Source organism: Colius striatus, chromosome 13, assembly GCF_028858725.1.
Source record: "Colius striatus isolate bColStr4 chromosome 13, bColStr4.1.hap1, whole genome shotgun sequence".
Classification (NCBI taxonomy): domain Eukaryota; kingdom Metazoa; phylum Chordata; class Aves; order Coliiformes; family Coliidae; genus Colius; species Colius striatus.
The window spans coordinates 19911084-19934076 of record NC_084771.1 but is presented as its reverse complement, the minus strand read 5'-3'; the positions used below and the strand labels follow the sequence as shown (position 1 = coordinate 19934076).

The 22993-nt window shown below is 52.4% G+C and overlaps 2 protein-coding genes across 8 annotated transcripts in view; one reads left to right on the top strand and one right to left on the bottom strand.

Moving 5' to 3' along the window:
* The window catches only part of VBP1 (VHL binding protein 1), a 42148-nt gene extending 31806 nt beyond the window's left edge, over window positions 1-10342 (top strand). The window contains exons 1-6 of one of the 3 annotated variants that reach the window (XM_062007063.1): window positions 379-478; window positions 4618-4742; window positions 5684-5750; window positions 6208-6306; window positions 8013-8151; window positions 9181-10342. In XM_062007063.1, coding sequence (XP_061863047.1) covers window positions 386-478; window positions 4618-4742; window positions 5684-5750; window positions 6208-6306; window positions 8013-8151; window positions 9181-9251 — 594 coding nt within the window. In that variant the 5' untranslated portion in view covers window positions 379-385 and the 3' untranslated portion in view covers window positions 9252-10342. Of the gene's footprint in view, window positions 1-378; window positions 479-695; window positions 926-4617; window positions 4743-5683; window positions 5751-6207; window positions 6307-8012; window positions 8152-9180 lie in introns of those variants that run through there. The other 2 variants (XM_062007064.1, XM_062007065.1) reach the window with 2 other exon arrangements.
* On the bottom strand, window positions 10284-18750 carry RAB39B (RAB39B, member RAS oncogene family). 5 transcript variants are annotated; one of them, XR_009819699.1, is made up of 4 exons: window positions 18492-18750; window positions 14540-14760; window positions 11961-12184; window positions 10284-11372 (listed from the first exon to the last, which is right to left on the bottom strand). XR_009819699.1 is itself a non-coding variant. In XM_062007067.1 (3 exons), the coding sequence occupies exons 1-3, from the start codon at window positions 18704-18706 to the stop codon at window positions 12075-12077; spliced, it is 546 nt and encodes a 181-aa protein (XP_061863051.1). In that variant the 5' UTR covers window positions 18707-18750; the 3' UTR covers window positions 10284-12074. The 5 variants fall into 5 exon arrangements, 2 of the variants coding, with proteins under 2 accessions (XP_061863051.1, XP_061863050.1); XR_009819700.1 differs by having other exon boundaries at window positions 10284-11021; XR_009819701.1 differs by having other exon boundaries at window positions 10284-10970.
* Window positions 18751-22993: the final 4243 nt, after the last annotated feature.

Here is a 22993-nt window from a genome sequence, read left to right as displayed (position 1 = left end):
CTCTGGCTTGTGGCAGCCCAGGAGCCTTCTGGCGGCCCCGGGCTGTTTGGGAAGGTGTTTTGGTTTTGCCTTTAGCTTAGCTGAAGTTAGATAGGCCTTGAGCAGGCAGCAGTGCCGCCGCGGGGTTACGAGCCTGGCCAGAGCTGCCGGTTGTTCTGTTTCCCCAGCAGAAGGCTGGAACGGCAGCGTAAGAGCCGCGCTGCCGTCGGGCCGAGCCGTAGCGGTGGGTGTCAGGGCGGAGCTTGGTCCTGCTCAGGGACACGGCGCCGCCGCGGGGGGGCGCTGCGGCCCGGCCGCGCCTCGCGCCGCCTGACGTGCTGCCGGCGTGCTGACGTCAGGCCGCGGCGTCCCGGCGCCCGCCGCGCGCGCAGCCTCGGTTCCCAAGATGGCGGCGGCCAGCGGCAGCGAGGCGGGGCGCGGCGCGGCGGCGGCGGGCGAGAAGCGCGGCCCCCTCGGCATCCCCGAGGCCGTCTTCGTGGTGAGAGGCTGCCCCGGGCGCCGGCGGGAGGTCGCGGGAGGGGAAAAGGGGCCGCGCTCCGTCTGGCGGGCCCGTGCACCGTTGAGGCGGCGCGGCCGCGGCCTGGCGCGCGGGCGGCGCCTGGGGAAAGCGGGCGGCGGGAAGGGCGGCGGGGCTGCCGCGGCCGGCCCTCCCCTGCCCTGCCCTCCCCTCCCCTCCCTTCCCCTGCCCTCCCCTCCCCGCGGCTCCGCGCTGCTGACCCGGACCCATCCCTCCCGGCCTCGGCGCTGCCCCGGGCCGCCCCCGCCCGCCGCCGCGGGTTTGTCCCGCTGGCCCGGCCCGAGCCGCTCCACCCGCTCCCGAGCGTTTCGCTGCCTTCCGAGCCGGGCAGGGTCTTGTGCCCCGAGGGGACAGGGTCTGGCGCCCCGAGGGGACAGGGGGTGCCTTAGCCCTTAGGGCTTCCATGGGGTGAGGCGCTTTGCTTGGTTTCTCTTTTAGCGTTGTTAAGTATCGATGTATTTCATAGCAAACTCAACCCCGTGTTCTAAGCATTATCGTGTTATTTCGCTGGCCAACTCGCACGCATGTCACAAGGGAACCCTCCTGCCACACACCTGAGTTCCTTACGGTGCTTCCTCCTGCGCAGCATTGTCTCTCCTGTTCTGTCCCAGGTCATGCCTTACAACCCTCCTGGCACCTTCCCTGCGTCTTCCTCTCATCATCAAGTTCTTGCCTGTGGAGCAGAATCGCTCCTCAGAAGTCACTGCAGTGGCCAGCAAGATTTCCTGACTAATGGAAAACCAACAAATGTGTCTCTTTGGGCAAACAGCCTGAACTTGTGTAGCTGACTTCCAAAACTGCTTTACCAACCCTCTACTAATTCTGTTGATAGGTCAAAAAGGATTCTTCCACTTACACGGGGTTACATTGTATTCTCTGTTGTTCACTTTCTGCTACAAGCTAGCTCTTGGTGCATTGCTGCCTTATTCTGTCTGATGAGTGAGCATTGACAGACTGGCTGTACCTGGCTGCCTGGGTGTCACCCTGGAACACCAGCTGCCTGCTGTCTTTCCCAGAGCTGTTGGGACTGATGAGGTGTGACTGTACCCACTGAGAGAAATGCGGTGCCCTTGCATTGTGGTGTTTGTAGGCGCAGTGCCTGTTACTCATGTGTCTCCCTAGGACGTGGCCCTGGGCAGACAGGTGCAGTACACAGCTTTCACTGCATCCAGACCGTGCCTTAAGCTTCTTTAACAGTTGTTGGGATCTGGCAAATTTTCCTGTGCTGAGGAGCCACTGCTAGTGGCTGGCTTCACTCCTTTAGGGTAGACACGAGCAAAAGGAAAGGCCACAACTTCAGCTACCCTACGAGACCTGGATCATTGTGACAGAGGAGAGCTTGGCTCTGTCCTGTGGAGGCATCCTCTGCCCTGGAGGCAGCAGGGAGCAGCGGATAACCACCCACAGCAACCACTCTGAGGGCACCTCTGCCACCCTCATGTCCCTGCTGGTAGCTGTCCATGCAGTTCTTGTTCAGTTCCACCTTGTTCCCTTTTGATACTTCCGTCTGAAGTCTCTCCTGTGCTGCATCTGGGAGAGTCCTGGGGGCTGTGGCTTAGCTCTGTGTTTCTGTTCAACTCTTTATAAGCTTCTTTCTGGATATAGAGCCCGCTGAAGTTTGCCAGTTCTCAGTTTTGAGAGATGCTCTAATCAAATAGTGATCTCTGCAGAAGAGATCCTCGGTGCTGACCTTGGAGTATTTGGGTGTAGGTGTTAGGACAGACATTCTTTTATTCAAATAACCATATCCTAAGAAGCTTTTAATGGTATTCTGCTCCACAAAGTGAAAATACTTGTGTCTTGAGGTGGTTTATTACAGGTGTTCGTCTTCAGAAAACAGGTTTCTGTTTCAAAAGCACCGTGTGCTGTTGTGGCAGCAAAGACTCACTGATCACTTGCTGGACATCCCCCCCACCATATGCCCTGGGGTGATCTTACAGGAGTCTTGTCTTCAAGCGTGCCTTCTTTCAGTGTCTTGAGTGAAAAGAGGCTCTTCAAACAGTTTGTAGTGCCTTTCCCTAGGCATTGAGGAGTGGATTCTCGTGCCTCTCCAGATTTCCAGGGCCATTAAGCACTAGCTCAAGTCTTTACAGGAATTTAAGGACTACTCCAAATAGAACTTTCAACTCTGTTTTCTTTTCAGCTGTTGTCCAGATGTTGCCAAATGAAATTTCATCTTCCCTCTGCCCTCCTCAGCATAGGTGGGAGTAAGAGGCCAGGGGATGCAAATCTGGAAAGATGTCTCTGTGTCTGCCCACAGGTGAAGGGTCTTTGCAGAAGGAGAGTGAGTTTCTGCAGCTCTTTGTTTGAGTCATCACTCAAAAGACAAACACAAGGCCCATGGGAATGTGCTGTCCTCCTCTTGTTTCAGGGCTTTTACAGCGTGTTCCTATGGCTTGGCTCGAGGTTTGCAAGGGCTCTACATTACCTTTACAGTGCACAACACTGGCATTGTGCTGGTGAATTTCCTTCCAAAACAGACAGAAATGAGTTTGGGCAGCTCCTTGCAGAGCCTGTAAGGTAATTCTGCAGACAAGGTCCTGCAGGACACACCACAGAGCACGGATCTGAGAGAATTGACACTTGGCTCTGCTGCAAAGCTGTTCTGTCAAGCTCAAAGGAGAGACCATATCCCAGCCTTGCAGCTGGGTAACAAGGGCCAACAGCCCAGCCAATAGGGCTTGGAAGTTGCAGTTTGAAAAGCTGGGTGGTAAATCTGAGCCCACCTTGGGCTGGGGCATCAGGTAGAGGGAGGAGATCACCAGTGCACCAGAGCATCTTTGTTTCAGGAGGATTTGGGATCTGTCTTGTCTGTCTGACATTGGCTAAGGCTGAGGTTGGTGCTGGGCTGAGTTGTTGCCCACCCTCTCTTTATTTTTGTCTTGGGTGATGTTCCTAAGCTGGAAAAAAATCTAATCCTTGGGGGTTGTTTGGTTAAAGTTTCTCCTCCAGCTTCCTCGGGAGGTGGGAGTGCTTCTGGTGCCAGCGAGGTAGCTGAAGGCGTTACTGTGGAATGCAGTCTCTTGAGTTCTGTTGTACCGCCTGGATCTTCCTGCCTTCTGAAGTCTCTTGTGAAGTTCATATGTCTACTGCAGATGTCCTTAATGATAAGGAAGGAGGGCAGCTTCTTATCAGGTTCAGGAATTTCATAGTACATTTCTTTAGCCAAGAGAACTTGAAACATAATGAGGGGAAGCTGCTCCCTGACTGATGGTACTTTAAGTAATGTACTAAAGTCTTTTTCTGAGGTGAAACTACTGGAATGGAAAAGGAGAAGCTGAAGAGGCCTACAGAAGGCTTCCATCAGGTTTTACAGAGCTATGTAGGCAAACAAGGACAGGATGACCACTTTGGGGAATGTTGTCATCCTGACTTGTCCATGTGAGTGTTGGGGGGGGGTCAGAGCCGTGGGGCTGATCCTGGCCTTCAACGAGGCCGATGGCCGGCCCCCAGGGCGTCTGAAGGAGACACTGGCAGCACTCAGCATCCTTCCCTGCTCAGGCCTGTCTTCAGCTGCTTTCCCAGTCCATGGTAGGACTGGCTGGAACTGTCCTCTGGAGGTTTCGTGGCTTCCTGCTGACTATAGCAGGAGCATTTGAAGACAAACTCTTCCCTGCCATAAAGGCTGCCTGAGACACTTTTCACCCCTTCACCTGCCATAGCACACTTCATCAGACCGAGATTCTTTTTGTCATCAGTCTCATCCTAAACTGTTCATAATCTGATTAGCTGCAGAGAAGTGTTATCCCCACTTTACAGACAGGAAACCAAAATTGAGCCATGGCCTGAGGATTCCCATCCTGTTGGGTGTCGTTTGGCATTGGCCAGGACTGAAAGCACCACGAACAAGGTCCTAGCAAATACAGTTATGAAGTGACCTGTGCACCTTTGCTGTAGTTCTCTGCCAAAAATAAAGGAGGGAGGGGGAAGTGAAGAAGGTGACACAAAGGAAACAAATTGATTTTGTACTTCAGGAAAAAAAAGAGAAGTTTGTTTCTGTATAAAGCCCCCTCCAGACTTAGCTGCAGTAAGCTGAGCATGACTGTCTGGGATTTCTGTACCACTCTTCTAACATTGAGGGTTTCTCTCTCCCTTTAAAGGAAGATGTAGATTCTTTTATGAAACAGCCTGGAAATGAGACAGCAGATGTAGTTCTTAAGAAGTTGGATGAGCAGTATCAGAAGTATAAGTTTTTGGAACTTAATCTTGCTCAAAAGAAAAGGAGGTAAGTCCCTGTTTTGGCAGAACTGGGAAATGTTTAGCACAGTTCTGTTTTGTAAAACAATAAGTCTAGCTTTTGGAATATCCCAGGAAGTAAAAAGTTGCTGTTAGGAGAGCCAACATTTGCAGTACTTTCAGGAAAGCTCAGGTGGGTTTTCTTCTTTCCCCTTCCTGAGAATGACGTGCAAAAGAATTTACAGTATTGCTGAAGTGGTCCTTAGCCCTTGAGGCCAGAAAGTACTGCTGGAGTCTCTGAATTCTGTCAGCCTAATGTAAATAAGGAGATGGTCTTGTCCAATTACTGTGTCAAGCCTGTAACTTCTGGGTTGGTAATCTCATCTTTTTGCAGTAGCTTCAGTCTTGATCTGAAGCCAATCAAGAAGCAAATGTTTAAATGCTAAGAGCAAAGCTTCAGGTAATGTTTTCTGACAAATATCCCTGCTGATTGCCCCCAGAAGCTGCTCTGGCAGGTTGTTGGGGAGGGCAGTGGGATCCCCACCTCTGCTGAGCTGCTGCAGGGTAGAGAACTTTCCTTTAATAGTCACAAGTCTTACCTAAGTCTAAACTGTTTGTTAGAATCCTTTGTGGACCTCAGAAGACTAACACACTTGGGTTTTATCTGTATTTCTGCTGAGGTTTCCCTCTTCTCCGTGGAGATCAGGAATATGCAGAACTGCAGCATTTTAGCATGGGAGGCTGGGGGGAGAATGGGAGTGTGTGTGTTCCAGTGTGAAGGCTGCTCTGCTGCTGAGAACCCCTGAGCCTCAGGGCAGGAAGAGGCAGGTGATGCTGTCCCAGAGGTGCCTTTAAATCTGCATTTGTAAGCCTGGAAATCTATTAAGAGTTTTGACTTTGAAAATAGAGGTTGGGTTGTGTAATGAACACTTGTTTAGGAAACCTTGTGTCTCTGTAAAATAATCAATTATGACTGTTGTTAATTCACAGGCTAAAAAGTCAGATTCCTGAAATTAAACAGACATTAGAAATTTTAAAACACATGCAGAAGAAAAAGGTAAACTATTTTGCATATCTACTGAGTATGAGAAAAGCTAACCACCTTTCCACCCTGACAGAGCACATTGCAAGAAATGTTTTGGAGAGCACACTTAATATGCCTTTATAAATAACAGACTTGTTTGTAAAGGTATGTAGCATTTTTTGAAAGCTAGTTAAAGTTCCTGTTTGTAATGCAAACTTCACTTTGAATAGTGCAGAGATTGCAGCTGAGCTCTGACTTCATCTCCACATTTCTGTGCTTTTAAATGTGTCTTTTATCCTTGTATGCTTTATCCCTGGAGCTTGAACTTCTAGTATTGAAGTAAAATTACACAGAGTTCCACTGAAGTTAGTAGCATATCAGTGACAGACAGCAGACTCGTGTGCTTGTGTGCTCTGTACTGTAACTTTTGTGTCTTTGACATAAGTTTCCAGTGAAAATAGCAACTTTAAGTTTTATCATTTGTCTTAAGGATTCCACAAATCCCATGGAAACCAGATTTTTATTGGCAGATAATCTCTACTGCAAAGCTTCAGTTCCTCCTACAGATAAAGTTTGTTTGTGGTTGGGGGTAAGTAAAATGGAACTTTCTCTGAAACTATGTGATTTATAAAAGGCTCTTAAAAGATGGTGTTTGGTGCTGCCTCATCTGTGTTTCTGGTGACTGTGGGCATAGTTCTGCTCCTGTGGGCATAGGGAGCTGTGCCCTCTCAGCAGGACAAGCCCAACAAGACAGTCTCAATGCCTTACTGAAGGTTTCATGTTTGATTTTATTTGGTGCCTGACAGTGAGACTTCAGAGAATTGCAATTTTACTGGATTATTCTTCCCACAAAGCACATTGATGAATGTTTTCCTTGTCCCTTCTGTCATTTTGTGGTTCAAATTGTCATCCAGCATCTCCTGGCCTGGGAATGTACCCAGCAAAGTTGCTTAGGTTGGCAAATAGCTTCCCATTTGACAAGTAGCTTCCCATCTTCTCTCGGTGCCTTGCTTTCCCTTTTCATGCACGTTTTTAGGGAAGGGTGGGGTTTCTGTTAGCCACAGGTAGCTGCTAGCATTCAGAGTGGAATTTGTGCTCAAGACTGGTGGGATCAGAGCTCAAAACACGTATTTCTAAGATATCAGCAGTATCAGGTTGGGATATTTAGTATTCAGAAGCTTCCTTTACATGTGGAGACAACCTGCTAATGTTTACTTTGAGGCTTCTAAATCCAGGGTGTTCCCACATCCCTTCTGTTTGCTGCCAACCAAAGCCACTTGGTTAGGACGTTGTTGGCATGTGCAGCATCCAGACTGATGGGGCAGCTCTCCCCAGCCTCTCCCACTCTGTCAACAAGAAGAAAAGATTTGTCTGATAGCCATTGCTTTTGGGAGGCTGCGTCAGAATTCATAAACGTTGACTGGCATGGAGCATCCCAGGTTTATTTTGTACCAGGAAGTGGACAAAGTTCATCCTATTGATGGCTTGTACAGAGAAGCCATAAAAGAAATGGCCCAAGTGATTTGTTATGTTTAGGTGTTCTTGGCCTTCTGCCTTTTCCCCCCTTGTTCCTTCCCATCAGCACTGGAGAAACGATGCCTTCCAGTTATTTAGAAAGAGTTGATCTCGCTCTTACAGCCCTGCAGGGTTCCCTGGTGAGCAGCCTGGCTCTGCTCAGTGCACACTTCTGGAGAGGCACAGAGCTTCACTGGTGCATCTTCACTCAGTACTGCTTTGTGTCTAGCCATGTGGCAGCTTCTTCCTGAAAGAAAGATCTGCAGATTAACCTCTCCACAGGGAATGGGGCAGGACTTTTATCCACACTGTATCCTTGACTACCCCTAACACTTCTTGTTAGTGAGCAGTGCCATTAGGCTGTTTGCCAGGGTTCCACATGCAGATCTAAGGTTCATCTTGACACAACAAAAATTGTTTGCAGAATTGTGTGGCATTCCCAAGGTGCTGCTGAGATCCGAGAAGCCTCTCGCTTTCCTGATCTGCTGGAGATCCCAAATACCTGTCAGGCTGAATGCAGTCCCCAGGGACAGAGATCCCCTGTTGCTTTGCTGTAGGATGAGAACTTCTGAGGTCGCCAGAGGGATCTATTACCCAGTTACTGACAGTGGGGGAGGCCTCGAGGGGATTCTGGCATTGGTAGCCCTGAGGCTTGTTGCCATGGCCTGTCAGGACAACCTCCTGTTCATAAGTTGTAAACAGCCTGAAATCAGCTTGTGGTTGCTTATTCCTGACAGACAATGCAAGAGTAAATGCTTTTATCAACCTTTTTTTTTCTAGGCCAATGTCATGCTTGAATATGATATTGATGAAGCTCAGGCTCTGTTAGAGAAGAATTTGTCAACAGCCACAAGAAACCTTGATCTTCTAGAGGAAGACTTGGATTTCCTTAGAGATCAGTTCACCACTACAGAAGTCAGTATCCTTTTTATTTGCGAGGGGAGGAGGCTTGTGTGAAAGCAAACATACAGGTGATGACATACAGTGTCCTGACATGGTGTTATGTTGTACTGGCTGCCCTTCAAATTCTGTAGCACTCCAGGAACTGAAACCTTTTGTAGCAGAGAAGTGGGGCGTTGTGTTCCCAGTGCAGAGCTGAGGGTTGGTGTGTTTGAGATTGTATCTGGGGTTGGGTCCCCGTGACACCCACGGCGGTGGCTGCAAACCCTGCCTGGGAGTGGGCTGGAAGCGTGGGCTGGTGGGTTGCTGGCCAGGTGGCCATCTCAGAGCAAAGCCACTCGTCCTTCCTCTCTAGAGCATCTGAATAGTTGTTGGGGCCCTTGCTGACTGTACCAAGTTCAGCTGCCATTGCAGTGTTCTCCCCTCTTGTCATGGTGAGGGCAGCTGTCGACTGAGGCCTTAGAGTTAGTAAATGAAGGCACAACTAGCTGTTTTTCCAAGTTGCTCCTTAGGCTTTCTTAGTGTTGCAGGAAATGGGCAAATAGAGCCCATCTGAGTGGGTTGACTGGGACTGGAAAAGAGCAGCTGTCAGTAAAACTGAAAGTGTGTGTCTCTGTAGTATCTTTTTTGGAGGTTTTTTTTGAGCAAGTGGTGTAAATGCTGCAGTTACCACCAGTCAGTAGCAGTCCTGTGTGTTAAGGCTCTGCTCCAAGTCAGCTCTTTCACTAAGTGGTTTCTATATTGACTCTTCTAAGGGAAGTGGGACTGACTGTGGAACCTGCTTTTACCCTTCTTTCTGTCCTTCTTTGCATTTTCTGAACACATGAGCTATTTCAGTGTGAGGTGAGGGAGCCCTGGCACAGGCTGCCCAGAGGGGTTGTGGAGGCTCCTTCCCTGGAGGTCTTCAAGATCCACCTGGACACGTTCCTATGCGACCTGATCTAGGTGAGCCTGCTTCTGCAGGGGGGTTGGACTGGATGATCTCTGAAGGCCCCTTCCAACCCCTACCAGTCTATGATTCTATGATTCCTTAATCCCACACTCTCAGATATGGCTAGAGTTTATAATTGGGATGTAAAGAGAAGAAACAAGCAAGACCCCTCCAAAAACAAAGCATAGTTTTGCCAATGTGGTTCCAATTTCCAAATATTTTTTATTTAAACACCCCTCCCAAAGTTCATTCTTAAGGGACTGAGTTACTTTAAGCATTTCAGTCAATGGTAAAAGATAGAAAAACTAATGGCGAGCACCATTTTATTTATTTGTAAACTCCAAATTGGGTTTCATGCATGCTTCATGAAATGAATTCTTGGAAAAGGCACCACCCAGTCCAGCAAAGGACGTAGGATTTGATCAGACCCTCCTGTCACAAACAAATTTCCACCTGAGAGCTTGTCTGAGAAGTCGAGGGGCGTGTATGAAATGGAGTCTGCCTGTCCACAGGTTAAGGTCTTGCAGGGGTTTACCTCTTTTTTTATACAGCTGATCAAGTTAAAGTGGACCTGAGCTGGGAAGACACACAGCTGTCAGTCTAGGAAACTGCAAAAATACAGCCAAGGCTTGCATTGTGTTTCAGTCAGTTCAGCTGGCAGCATCAGGCCCCACATGGCCCAGGGTGTCCACTGGGGATAAACGTGGTGGCTTCCTTCCTGCCTCTTCCTGAGCTCTCAGCACTTTGCTACAGCAGCTTGTGACTTGTCCTCAGAGAAGAGCAGGGGCTGAGGAAACAGACCGCAGCTGACCTCACCCCGTTCCCTTCCATACACTTGCACTCGTTGCTGACTTGAAGGAGAACACCAAAACTCTCGAGAGCCCATAGATGAGAAACGTGCCCCTCTTCACCGTCCCAGACTGCCATCCCCCCATTACCAGCTCCCATGTCTTAACCCACCCAGGCTCCTGGGTGGTGGAACCTGGCCTGGGGTAAGGACGGGTTACCGAAGCCCCTCCGGCCTCGGCGGGTGGAACGGGGCTTTTCTGGTTCTTACCAAGCCTTGCAAGATTGTTGCCTTTTTACCTCTGCAGTTTCTTTCTAAAATGAAATGCTCAGTGGTGATGTCAGTGGCTAATCTTCACGTTCTGTGACTGAGAATACAGGTTTCGCTGCAAAACGTCAACTGTTCAGTCCATGTAAGAAACGAGATACCTGTAAATTTTTTGTACTTTTATTTCATGATATTAAAATAGTAAAACTAAACACTTGTGGCAAACACCTGATTTGTGCATCTTTCTTTGTGGGAGAGAGTCCAGGCTCTGATGCGTGGGCTCAAATAGCATTTCCCTCCTTTAGTTGGGAGTGAGGGGGAGAAAAAGTGAAGCAGCAGCTGAGAACAGTGGCTGGAGTGGAAGGAGGAGCTGAGGCAGCACAGGGCAAGGTGGAAATGCAGGTGGGGGGGTGGGTACAAGCAGCATGGGCAGGGCAGAAAGCAGGTACATCCTTACCCAGGCACAGGGACAGACCTTTCCCAGGGCACGCTCCCCTTACCCTCAGGAGCAGCAGCACTGCTGGAAGGCAGAAGCATGTTTCCCCAGCTGCTCCCCTGTGGTGCCCCAGCAGCCCTGGCCCCCGGGCACTGGGCCCGGCCGGACCGTGATGTGCTGCAGAGTGCGACCACCCTGAGCCCGAGGGGTGCCAGGGGCAGAGCTGGAGCTGCTCCCTGGGTTGAGGTGCCTGGCATGGGGGCAAGGGGAGATGGCTGTGGCCATCAGAACTCTTGGTTCGGCTGGGAGTTTTTTGGTAAGTAAATAAAAGCCAGAAACAAACCTGCAAGACAAGAACTCCAGGTTCCTGTGACTGCTCCCGGTCCGCTCGTGGGCTGGCCTTTGCTGGGAGGTCTGCTGCTCAGGAGCCAGAATAGCAGAAGTCTGTTATTCTGTTCTGTTATTCACCTGATCGAGGGGAACCTGCTTTAGGACTGCATGAACTCTGGTGCTCCCTTCCAATCCCCACCCTGCTATGGTTCTGAGGAAGAGCAGAAGCTGGTGCAGCTCTGGTGACACTAAGCCCTGCTGGCCCCTGGGCCAAGGGGGCACTCGGGCTGGTCTTGGCTACTACTGCAGAGAGCAGGGCTTCTGTTTTGTTTTAGAATGGCATTTCTAAAGTTGTTTCTCCTCAGCAAGGCAGCTGCCTGCTACTGAAGATCCAAGCAGGTGGCCTTCAGAGATCAGCCCAGGGTGCTGCTGCAGCCAGCCCGTGTGAGGCTGCCTGTGGAAGGGGCAGAGGCAGCAGCCAACTCACTGCTGAAGAACAGGGAAAGGGAAAGAAAGAGAGAGAGGAAAAAAGAAAAGAAACCACCCACGTTTCTTTACAAGTTTTGAATTTCACATTATCACATAGTAACCAGTTTGCTAAATACAAGCATAGTTGCAGTCACATACAGACAGCTACGAACAGCATCATCGTCACATCTCGTTACAGAGCATAACAGAAAGCGAGGAAAGTGGATAGTAGGCTTTTATTCTGGAGGTTCTGAGCAATTGCAATCTAACATGCAGATTGTTTTTAACATGTGGCCAAGACCACTCAAAGTTAGCTGCTGTTTCTTTTTCCTTTTGTCCCAGAGTAAAAGAGCTCCAGCCCTTTGTCCTGTGAAAGGCATCACCACCTGATTTCTCTGAGTCCCTCTTGCACTAGAACTCAAAGCATTAAAACCGGTTGTTAGAAAAGAATTCTCAGCGTGTCCTGTAAGCTCTTCATCTTACAAAAAAACATTCCAAATTTTGTACAGATGAATCTACATTTCCTACATTTTAACAAGCTTTCTAGAAAATGCAAGGAGTTAGAAAAAGAGAATGACTTATCTATCATTGAATATGAGCATTTATTACCTCTAAGCGGTTCGGACGCCGTACATTTCCTTCTGTACTGTTCCTCTTTACAGTAACGGTGCTCGTATTTTTAAACTGAAGATTTACTCTGAAGGCCTGAATGCACTTACTGGTTTAGGCTTTCTTGGAATCTCTCTCTCTGGGAGCAGGGAAGGGGAATGTCCAAAACCCATTAAATAAAATACTGGTTGGCTCGTGAAAAAGTGTTCCGGGCCGGCCAGTTCCTGCACAGAGAACGACAGAACGTTACTATTGCTAAAACACCCTCTGATCCAACGTCTTGCTGCCTGTTGGTGCAGCCAGGCAGCCCACAACCCTCCTGGCCACCAGCTGGACCTTAAAAGGCCAAAGTGGGTGCTGAGTGGCCTTTCCAGGCAGAGCAGGAAGGACCTGCCCGGCCACACAGTGAAACACAACTGCCAGTCCTGCCCTGAGCAGCCCCAGGCTCTCCCTGGCGCCTGCTCAGCACCAATCTGACCCACTCTCCTACACAGTTTGTAAAAGGAATTGTTAATCTTTCTTTTTGTAAAAAACACAACTGAAGCTGCTTGGGATTCCCCACACAGGCCTTGAGACACCGCTGCTCCCCTGCAGCGCCCAGGAACCCAAACTGCTCCTCCAACACTGAAAACGCCAACGTCATTCACCTCCAGGGCTTTGGTGGCTGGGTTGGGGTTGGTTGGTTTTCTTTTTTTACAGCTTTAACAGACCTGTCCTTGTGCTGCAAACCCTGGGAACAAGTTCTAAGGCAGAAATAGTCTGAACTCGACAGCAATCGAGGACCCACACTGTCATGGATGGGGTACCTCAGCAAGCTACTCTACTTAAGAGGCCTAAAATCAAGCACTAGAGGCTTCCTGTGGCTTTTACGTACTCCCTCCCTCCTGCCCATGAGCAGCTTGGTATGCAAAGCCTGCAAACTGGAGTTTAAAAAGTCACTGCAGTTCTGCTTGTTTGCTTTTAACAAAGCTGCACTCCCCTCGTTTGCTCCAAGAGCGCAGCCACCCTGCGGCACTTCGACAGCTGCAGCTGAAACTCGGCAGAAACAAAGCCTCTGAGTGGTGACTGGCACTCCCAAAAACCCACCTACAGCTCCTGGAACACGACCACCAGCCCATCACCACCAACCTGAGATACCCTCTTTTGTCAAATTAAAACATGGAGGCAGAGAACGTTTACTCTTGAGCTCGCCTGGTGGCTTTGCTTTCCACCTGCTCAGATCCTTCTGCCGTGTGCTCCTCCTTCCCAGCGCTAGTCCTCTTCTTCCACAGACACCAAGAAAGAAAATGACACTTTAACAGCAGAAAGTACTGATGGAAGCTGTTGCTCTCCATGCTATTTCCCTTCTTTAAAAGCAAATCTCACCTTTGACAATGGCTGATGCACCTGAGTTAAGCTTTCAAGTCTTTTATTTCACCGTGTTTCTTCCCACCCCCCAGCCCCTTTCCATTCCTCCTCGTGACCTGACTGGTAAGACACCCAAAAGGTCAGCACAGTGCTGGTGGCAAGACAGAAATGGTGTGTCCCATCTGGCTGCAACACTTCAGCCTTCAGATGTAACCCATGAGGACACGATTCTCTCTTTATGCTCTTGATGACTTAGTTCCAGTGGAAAGCCCTGAGCTCAGGGTACTTTCAAGGCAGTAAATGCATAAAAATGCATCAAGTAACTACTACTGGAGCAGGAGTAGAATCCCAGTTCAGCACAGCAAGAAAAGCACTATTGGGGTGGGGGGAAATAACTTAAATCTTAATTACCAATCCAGTCACTACTGCTTTCCTCTTTAAATCCCACAGAATATTCTTTGCTATGGAACTAGGTTCAAGAACACAAGAAAGAAGATTCAGAAGAGTGCAGACCACGTCAGTAAACTCTTCCAGTGGAGTTGGCCTGATGAGGAAACCGTATCTGTGCTGCCTTTACACCTTCCTGGTAGTAAACAGCCGACACAAAGATGTCCTCTTTCCTTCTCCCTGTCTGCCCAGTTGTCACACTACAGCCACACCGTGGCTTCAGTACCCAGTACAGAGCTATGGATTTACTTACAGAGAACAGGTACAGTACCCTGGCACGTGCCAGCCCATCCAGCTCTCTCTGCACTCTCTCCTGGCTCCTGCAGCCCCTCATTTGGGCTTCCTGTCTCCTTACAACATCGACATGCACCCTCACTCACTCTCCCTTAGATCTGTAAGCCCCAGTTCAGAAAGGTTATTTGGAACAGAACATTTCTCTCCAGGGTGTGTTCTGGTGTCCAAAACAACGTGGGAGGCTGTTCACGACAGGAGTGTTGCTCTCCCTTCTGTCACACCGAGTTCACTTAGTAAAGGACGTCTGTTAGTAGAGTTCATTGCCACTTGCCTCACTAGGAGAGCTCAGCACAAGCATCGCCTATCTGATTTCACCACTTCTTCTGAAGAGTGCACTACGTTTGGGACAAACCCACTCTTTACCCCTTCCCATCCCTCCTGGATTGAGATTTCCCCCCTTTTAACAAGCTCGTAAATATCTCGAGTCAGATCAGTGAAGGCCTTCTCCACGTTAATGGCGTCCCGAGCCGAGGTCTCAATGTACTTCATACCATAAGCAGCTGCCAGTTTCTCAGCCTCGTGCCTGGTGACCTGCCGTTGCGTGTCGAGGTCACACTTGTGCCCTACCAAAACAAAGACGATCTGGTAGGGCTGGACGTGCACCTTGGTCTCCTCCAGCCACTCATGGACGTTCTGGAAGGATCTGCGGTTTGTAATGTCAAAGAGGAGGAGTCCACCAACTGAGTTCCTGTAGTAGGCTCTGGTGATGGACCTGGAAACAGAAGAGCCACAACGCAAGTGTAAGGTACGGCTGTGTGGGAAGGCTGGCCAGGCAGAGCGAGTTTCACATGGGGTTTTATGTCTTTGGGTTTTTTCTTGAGCCAAATGTAGCCCTTTTTAACACGGATTTCCATCTAAGAACACAGCATCACCATTCCCCTGCCCACCCTGCAGGGCAAAGGCGGCCATTCAGGCCACGTTATCCCAGGTACAGCCTGCCATCCAAAAGGGCACCTCATCTTGGCTTCAGGATGTCACCCCTGGGTAGCTGCCTCACTGATTTATTACAGCTCTGTCCAAAACCTCCACCACCATTTTCAGTCTCTGTTTTCTGTCCTGGACCTCTGTAAGCCCTTTGCTGTTAGAGTGCCATCCCCTGCCATGTGCCTTCTCAGTACCTCGTCTAACCCATCAGTTTAGAAGCACTGTAACTAATTAAAGGATTCATTTGAAACCGACACCCGCTCTCTGACAGAAGGAGGAGGCCACAGATTTGGGGTTGTAGCTCCCCTCCATATGCCCAGGCCCTTAGCACAGGGACATCCACTGAGCCCTATGCTCTGCCCACTGTGCCTCTGGTCAAATTGATGTTACAGAGCAGCCAGTCCCACCCCAGTTACAGCAACACGACCAAACAGCTTCCCAGAGGCATTTGCATGACTAGTGTCTTGCTCCTACCAAACTCTGACAGCATTAAACCAACAAGAGCCCTGACCCTTGGGCTGAGAACCAGAGCACATCCTCCCCAGCTCCTCTGAGCAAGGGCAGACTCCAAGGCAGCCAGAAATCAGGTAACACAGGGTGACTGTGATGCTGAGCAGAGCGAGAGCTCAGTGACTACTGCATGTGGGAAAAGCAGGCAGCTGTGTAACAGTGGTGTTTCTGCAAAGTCACTGAGTCCTTCTACATCCAGAGGCAACGATTGATCTTCGTCCCTGGAGGAACTCACACTCAGGCCTGAACTCTCCTTGCTGGGAAATGTAATGCTGCATTTTTACCTTGGGACAAGTCCTTTCTTGGCCAGGCAAGGCTGTTGTCAGGGGTTGTGTGGTCCTGCAGTTGTCTGTATCTAGTGAAAATGCCCCAAGAAAGGACCAGCTGGAGTTTTGAAGGATTGCTTTATCAATAGACATGCAGGGATGGGTGAAAATCCACTGCCAAAACTGAAGGCAGAAGGAGGGGGGAAAGATAGTTGGCTGCATTTGGATATTTCTCTTCTCCCAATTATCTGGCTGAGGGACAACAGGAGTTCTGCACATTTGGCACTGAGGGAATTAGAACTGCCTTTTGCTCTCCAGCCAGCTGCAAACAGATACTGGCGCTCTGAATTCACCCCCACGCTGTCACAGGCATTTCTGCTTCTCCCCTGTGTCCCCTGCCACCAGCCCTGGCCCCTCCTGCCAACACCAACAACGCCTCAGGTACTTCTGAAAGACGTGATGGGATCTAAGCTGAAGGCTGCTTTGAGCTAGAACTAGGTGAAGGTCTCAGTGCCTTTTCTTAAGGCCCTTCCCACAGACTGGAAGCAAACTGTCCTGCCTTCACGCTGCATGTCGCTGCCCTATTCCTGCTCCCACCTCCCCTCCTCCCGCCATGCTCACACAGAGCAGGATGGGGATTTGCACAAGCTTCAACATAAAGGCAGGGCCTCTGTCTGGGAGCTCTGCCCTGCTCTGTACCCAGGGTGGGTACTCTCCCCTGGGCTGCATGCCTGTTCCTCCGAGTCTTTCCCTCGCAGCTGAGGGAGGGCTGCTGACGAAGGGAACTGCTCTTCCCTCAGTGCTGGTACCCAGCCCCAGGCAGTGAGGGCTGCACCTGCTTTTGCTTTTCTTAGTGTTATACAACAGCACATTTCAGACCAGGAAATCGCAGCGTCTGAGGCACTAAAGATGGGCAAAACCCACTGGATCCAAGAAGAATCAGGCTCTGCTCTTCTACAGCGCCAAAGAGCCTCAGTGCTGGCCCGGGCAACACATCTTGGGGCCTGATTTGGCAAAACAGAAAGGCACGAGTTTAACTGTAATTTAAGCCTTGACTGCACAGGAAATTGCTTCTAATTTATAGAGAGTTAAAGAGCTCACAACGGGGGTCAGGAAGAGCAGAAATGCAGCACAGCTGCAGACCACAGAACGCCAACAAGGTGTCTTCAAAATAACTACAGCGGTTTCTTCCTCATTGGGCAGCTGTTAAACTATGCAAAGCAGACTGGAAACGCTCAAAGACAGACCTGGGTGAAAAAGCAGAGCTCATTCTCACAGATTTCCTTCTTAAGAAATCCCCAGTGCTATGACAAAAAAGTTTAAGGGTTCAGGAGAGCACCTGCACCATCCTGCTTCTTGCCTGGTGCCCACAACTCTGAGAGGCTTCAGCTTACTGCAGAAATAAACAGAAACCAGAATTTTTGCCTGATTTTTTTTGGTATCTCAAAGTGAACCATGAAGGCACCTGGGTTTGCTCACCTCCCCCTGGCTCCTCACATCAGCAGTGCAAAGGCACTCCAGAGTGGCACCATGTGTGGGGGTTGATGTCAGTCGCTGTTCCAGCCCCTTACACTCTTCCTGCCTTTGCATGCAGCCTGCCCTTGCACTGAAGGTCAAGCAGCCCAAGCACCAGGCTGGGTCAAGCACCAGCACCGAGGCCAAGCAGCCTCCAGGCCCCTGAACTTCCCAACGTGCAAAAGAAAGGCAACTGAAGCCATCCAACAGCGTCCGCTCTTCACAGCAAAGGGAGAAGCAGGAGATGGCACTCGGGCGTGTTTTGCACAGACCTCGGCCCAAGAGCCAAAGCTGGAAGCTGATGCAACTGCAAGCTAAAGCACATCCTCTGTCAGCAGAATAAAGCACCAGGTCCTCACCCTGAGAGGCTGCACATCCTGGGCCAGCTGACAGCACCACGGATGTGAGGGAAGGTGGTGAGAGGGGTGGAGGTAGGGGAGGCTTCACCTCTCAAAAACAACCAAAACATCCCTCAGCAAGCACGGAGGAAGAAGCTGCTGTACAGAGATGTAAAGCACAGAAAGTGCTGTCAGAGGGAGCGGGATGAAAGAGCAGCCGAGGGTTAGAAATGCATGGAAAAGAGGCAAAACAAGAGGCAGGGGGCAGCGGGTCCCCTCACAGCCTTCCACACCAGCCCTGGCTGAGCAGCACGCAGCCCCTGACATCACCAGCCCCCTGTTTTGCTGGGGCCCAGCCATCACTGCTGCTCTTGCCACAGCTCTGGGCCAAACTCTTGGCACGGTCCCACGCGCCACCTTGATTTCTCTTCGTCGACTCTTGGTTACTGGCACTTAAGCTCTCGGGGACCAGTCTCCACAAAGCCCTTGCCATGCCGGCGCAGCCCCAGCCCGGGGTTTATCCCGGCTTTCCCCAGCCCTACGCACAGCTGAGCTCCGCTGCCGCCGCAGAGAACCAAACCCCGCGTTCCACCGCGTCCAGCGAGCCCGAACGCCCGCTCAGCTGCGAAACAGCCGGGTCACCGCCGCCGTGCGCCCGCGGAGCCCCTGACGAGCGGCGCGGCCAGCGCTAACCCTCCCCGCAGCTCAGCCCCTGACGCGCGGCGCGGCCAGCGCTAACCCTCCCCGCAGCTCGGCCCCGCACACGCCGCGGGCGCACAGCGGCGCCGGGGAGCAGGGCCGCGGTCAATAACAGCGGGGCAGGAAGAGCCGCGTCTTTGTCCGCCCGGCGCCGCAGCTCCCGGCCCGCCCGCCCCCGCCGCGGCGCTCACCGGAACCGCTCCTGCCCGGCCGTGTCCCAGATCTGCAGCTTGATCCTCTTCCCCGGCTCGATCTCCACCAGCCTGGAGAAGAAATCCACGCCCACCGTGGGGTCGGAGATGTGGGCGAAGCGGCCCTCGGTGAAGCGGCGGATGAGGCAGGACTTGCCCACGGTGGAGTCGCCGATGACGATCAGGCGGAACTGGTAGAGCCAGATGGCCTCCATGCCGCCGCCGCTCCGCCTCAGCGCCCGCCCGCCGCCGCGCCGCCCATGCCCGGCCCGCGGGCCCCGGGGGCGGCCGCCGCCGCCGCTCCGCCCGCCCGCAGGGGGCGCGCCGCTAGGCCGGGCCGGCGGGGGCGCCCCGGGCCCGGCGCCGCGCTCCCGGGCCGCTGCCCCGCGCGCCCCGCCGCCCCGTCACCGCCGCCGCATCCCGCCGGGCCCCGCAGCGCGCCGCCGGGCCGATGCGCCGACCGCGGAGCCGGGCGGAGCGCCGGGCTCGCCTCTGCCGACGCGGCGGCCCCGAGCTCGCGGCCCCGACGCGGAGGCTCCGGCAGAGGGGGGCGTCGCGCCCCCGCCGCCTCCCCCCGCTGCCGCGGAGCCCGCCCTGCCCGCGGCGGCCCTTCCCTGCGGCCCCGCCGGAGCCGGGATGCGGGATGGAGGCGCGGCCGTGATGCAATGGCGGCCGCGCTCTACCGCACTGCCGGGAGGAGCCGCCACCCCCGAAACGCCGCCGCTGCGGGAGCCGGGCGGGGGCGGGGCGGGGCGGGGCGGCGGGGGCGGCCGGCGGGAGCCGGGGCAGCCAGGGGAGCGGGGGGCACACGGGGCGGAGCGGGACGGGAGCAGAGGGCAGCCCTGGGGCTGAGGGGGATGCCAGGGCTGAGGGAGGCCAGGGTGTCCGTGAGACGTTAAGCCGAGGGGAGCTGTGCCATGCCCAGGGCCGCGGGGGAGCAGATCAGATCCCAAAGCCGAGGGGTGCGGGCCAAGGCTGACCTTTTCCAGCTTGTTCCCCTGGCGAGGGAGGTCCCGCTGAGCACACACGACCTTTCCCGTGGCTCGTTTCTGGAGAGATTCAGGCTCTTCACCCCAGTGTCGGTGGCTTCATTCTCATTGCCATCTAACAGGAGGAGCCCGAACACTCCCAGCGCTTTTGGAAGGGCTCCATACCACTGCTCTGGGCACTGGGTCACTGGTTTATGCCTGTTACAAGCCTAAGTTACAGGCTTATGCCTATAATTGAAGTTACAGGCATTAAATACCCAGCAAATTCAATACCAAACCCAGTTTCCATCACTGCTCAAGTGCGTTCTTGCAGGGCGAAGCAGCGTTAGGAACCTGCGTGCCAGCCAATGTCACACAGCGCAGACACAGGCAGCTCGGGCTGTGTGTGTCCGTTTGGAGTGGGCTGTCCCAAACGGGTGCACTGCCATCGGACTCGCTTGGCTCCCTGGGCTATGGCTGAGCCCCAGCACCTGCTTGTTCAGCATTTGCCAGAGCAGGGTTTTGATCTCTGGAAGGGAAAATGAGCATGTCCATTATTAAAAACAGCGACTAAAGTGTGTGTATTGTCAAACATTAAAAAGAGGGCTACTGATGATTGCTCTTAGAATTTAGGAAAGCAGTGGTGTTTTTTTTAAAGATGTTTTCATGAAGAGCTCCTGCCTGAGCACTGTTGAAATAAACACACTCACAGTGGTTAATACATTCATTAAATCCTCAAAAAACCCAGACATTTTAGCAGGATGAGCTAGTTAGCCAGCTTGCAAATTGGACTAGGACATTAGACCATTGCAAGTCTCGAGGAATAAATGGCAAGGAATTTTCCCCCAATATGCTTTGAAATACAATATATTTATTTAAGAACCACAGCCCCGAGTGATCCTATTTCCACACACCTCAGGATGGGAAAGCAAAACTTGGTGAAGCAATCTGCACGAGAAAAGGGTGCAACAGAAAAACATGAAAGCCGTAAATCCGCATTAGCAGCACATCACGCAGTGACCCGCTGCCAGCGATGCTTTGTGGGGATCTGCTGCGCTTTGCCGTGTGAGTTCTGAGTGTTCAATGCCCATTAGTTCAAGGGTGCCACAAACTCTGGTTTCTTTTCATTGTTGTCCCCATGCACGTGGTCTCCCCGTTGCCTTTCTGCCACTGATGGGACTGCACGAGGTGCTCAGTGACCAGACCCGCAGCAGCAGCTCCAGGAGGGAGCTCAGAGATGGGTGTTTCATGGCAGCACCCTCGCTTGCAGGGCTGTGAGGGGTCAGCCGGTGCCCAGCAAACGCTGTTGTAGCGAGAGGAATTCCTGGAGCGTGGGGGATGCATTTCCCTCAGCAGGTAACCCTGCAGATCCCGTGGTGCAGGTGTTCTTGTCGCTGAACACGGATGAACGCCCGCTGCGTGACGAGGCAGCCACCATATTCATTAGCAGCAAATGAGATCCTGGGAGAGCCTTTGTTCTGGTGCTGGTTTAGAAAAACGGACCAATCTGATGTCTGAGACACAGAGAGTAACCTAGATTTGCTGCCAAAGCAGGTTTGCTGGCTGGGGATAGAGGGCAGCAGGTGCTGGTGTAGAGCTGAGAAGACAGCAGTGCCGGGAGCCACCTCTGCGGGCCGTTGCCAGCCACAGAGCAGGGGCACCCTTCAGCGCTCCCACCCCTGGGCCGTTCCAGAGGAGCCTCTCTCCTGGCAGCTGCTCACACTGGGGAGAAGGGCCTGGAACAACCTTGGCAGGGCTGACCCCACGCTGACACAGGGGCTGAGCTCCTGCGTCTGCAAGCAGCGCTCATGGGCCGCCTCAGTCTCCCAGCAGCGGCTGGTGGGGCCGAGGGGAACGGCACTGGTGAGGAGCCACACGTCTGGCACTGGAGTGGGGAGTTCATACTTAGGAAAGGCAGGAAACCTGGGTCAAAGGCATGAGGGCTGGAGAACAGCTCCTTTGCTACCCTGTGCTGCCTGTATCCATCCCACAGTGATACTAACTTACTCTTAGATGGTGAAGCCCTGAGCACATACTGAGGAGGGGCTATTGCAAGCCCAGTTCCAGCTGGAGGTTTCCAAACCCACCTGGACACGTTCCTGTGCCCCTTGATGGAGGGGAACCCGCATTCGCAGTGGGGCTGGCTAGAGGTCCCTTCCGACCCCTAACCATTCTGTTTCTGTGATCCCAATGCAGGCTGGTGGGTGGTGAGTGCTGTGTGTGCTCCAAATGGCAGGAACTGCTGCCATACAACCCTGTGTTAAGAGCCCAGCACCAGCCCCAGGGCCAGGGCAGGATGGGTTCCGAGCAGTAGCTCCCCTGGGGCAGGAGCTCTGTGCCCAGAGGCCACAGGGAAGGTACTGAGCCACGGTCAGGAGTGGGCAGGAGTCAGACACGGGCTGGGCCGTAGCACTGGGATTCACAGAGGTCTTTCCCTCTAAATGTTTTGCCAGTCAGTTGTAGTTTAATTTCTCTCCAAAACCAGTCACTGCCCTTTGTAGCCTGTAGCTGGCAGCTGGAGGCTGAAGCCATCTCCAAGCCCGTGGCAGCACTACAGGGAAGGGAGAGCATCAGCACTGCACGCACCATGCAATTTTAATGCCCTTTCAGTTTCCAAGGATACAAAACCCAATCAATCAGCCACAAGCCCTCGCTGCGGGGCTGGCTGCACAGGGGCCGCCCGAGACGGCCAAGGAAGCTGCACTGATGGCAACGTCTGTGATCCTATGAACACACTGGTGACACAGAGCCCCTGAACTCACAAGCTGATGTCCCAAGCTGAAGCTCCCCTCTCAGCCTTCCCTTCTCCAGGTTAAACAGCCCCAGGGCTCGCAGCCTTTCCTCAGTCAGAGAGATGCTCCAGTCTCCTGATCACCTCGGTAGCTGCAGAGCCAGCCAGGATTCATGCCCAGGGGAGAATGGGCTAGAGACACAAATGCAGAGAAATAGCAGTGCTTCAGGGCAATTTTTAGCATCTACTTTGCAACCTGAATGGACAGGGAATACTAAACTCTCATACAAGGGGATGCACACAGGTGAGTGTGGGCAGAGAAGATGCTGTCCCTGCATCCCTGCAAGTGGCAGGGCCACCCTGGGGCCAGCCAGCACCCCCGTGGCATAGCCCCCAGCCCCAAGGGCTGGCACTTGCCAGCAAACCAGCTGGGCTTTTGAAGAGATGTAAAACGTTTGTACCACGTTTCCCTGTGACCATAAATTAAACATCAGCTCATTACCATGAGATGGCTTACTCCAGATGCAGCTCCTGGTATCTTATTTCAGATTATGATCACATTAAAATGGTCATGCATTGGCCAGTCAAAAAAGGGGGGCTCCCATCAAGAGATCATTCTATCTGCCTGCCTGAATCCCAGAACAGATCCTCCGCTGGGAATATGATGTCTTCATAGCTGTTCAAGCCTTCCCAGGAAGAGAAGAGGATCTGCTTTGGGCAAATAGAAGCCACTACAATCAGGGTAACTTAGTAATGGTGAGGAGGAGAGAGAGGAGGACAGGCATTGTGATTTTTCTTGCTAC

Excerpts from the sequence above, each read along its gene's own strand:
- RAB39B (XM_062007066.1), bottom strand. The coding sequence starts at position 18,706 with ATGGAGGCCATCTGGCTCTACCAGTTCCGCCTGATCGTCATCGGCGAC. Across the intron at positions 14,761-18,491 it reads GCCGGGCAGGAGCGGTTCCG|GTCCATCACCAGAGCCTACT; the intron begins GTGAGCGCCGCG and ends TTCTGTTTCCAG.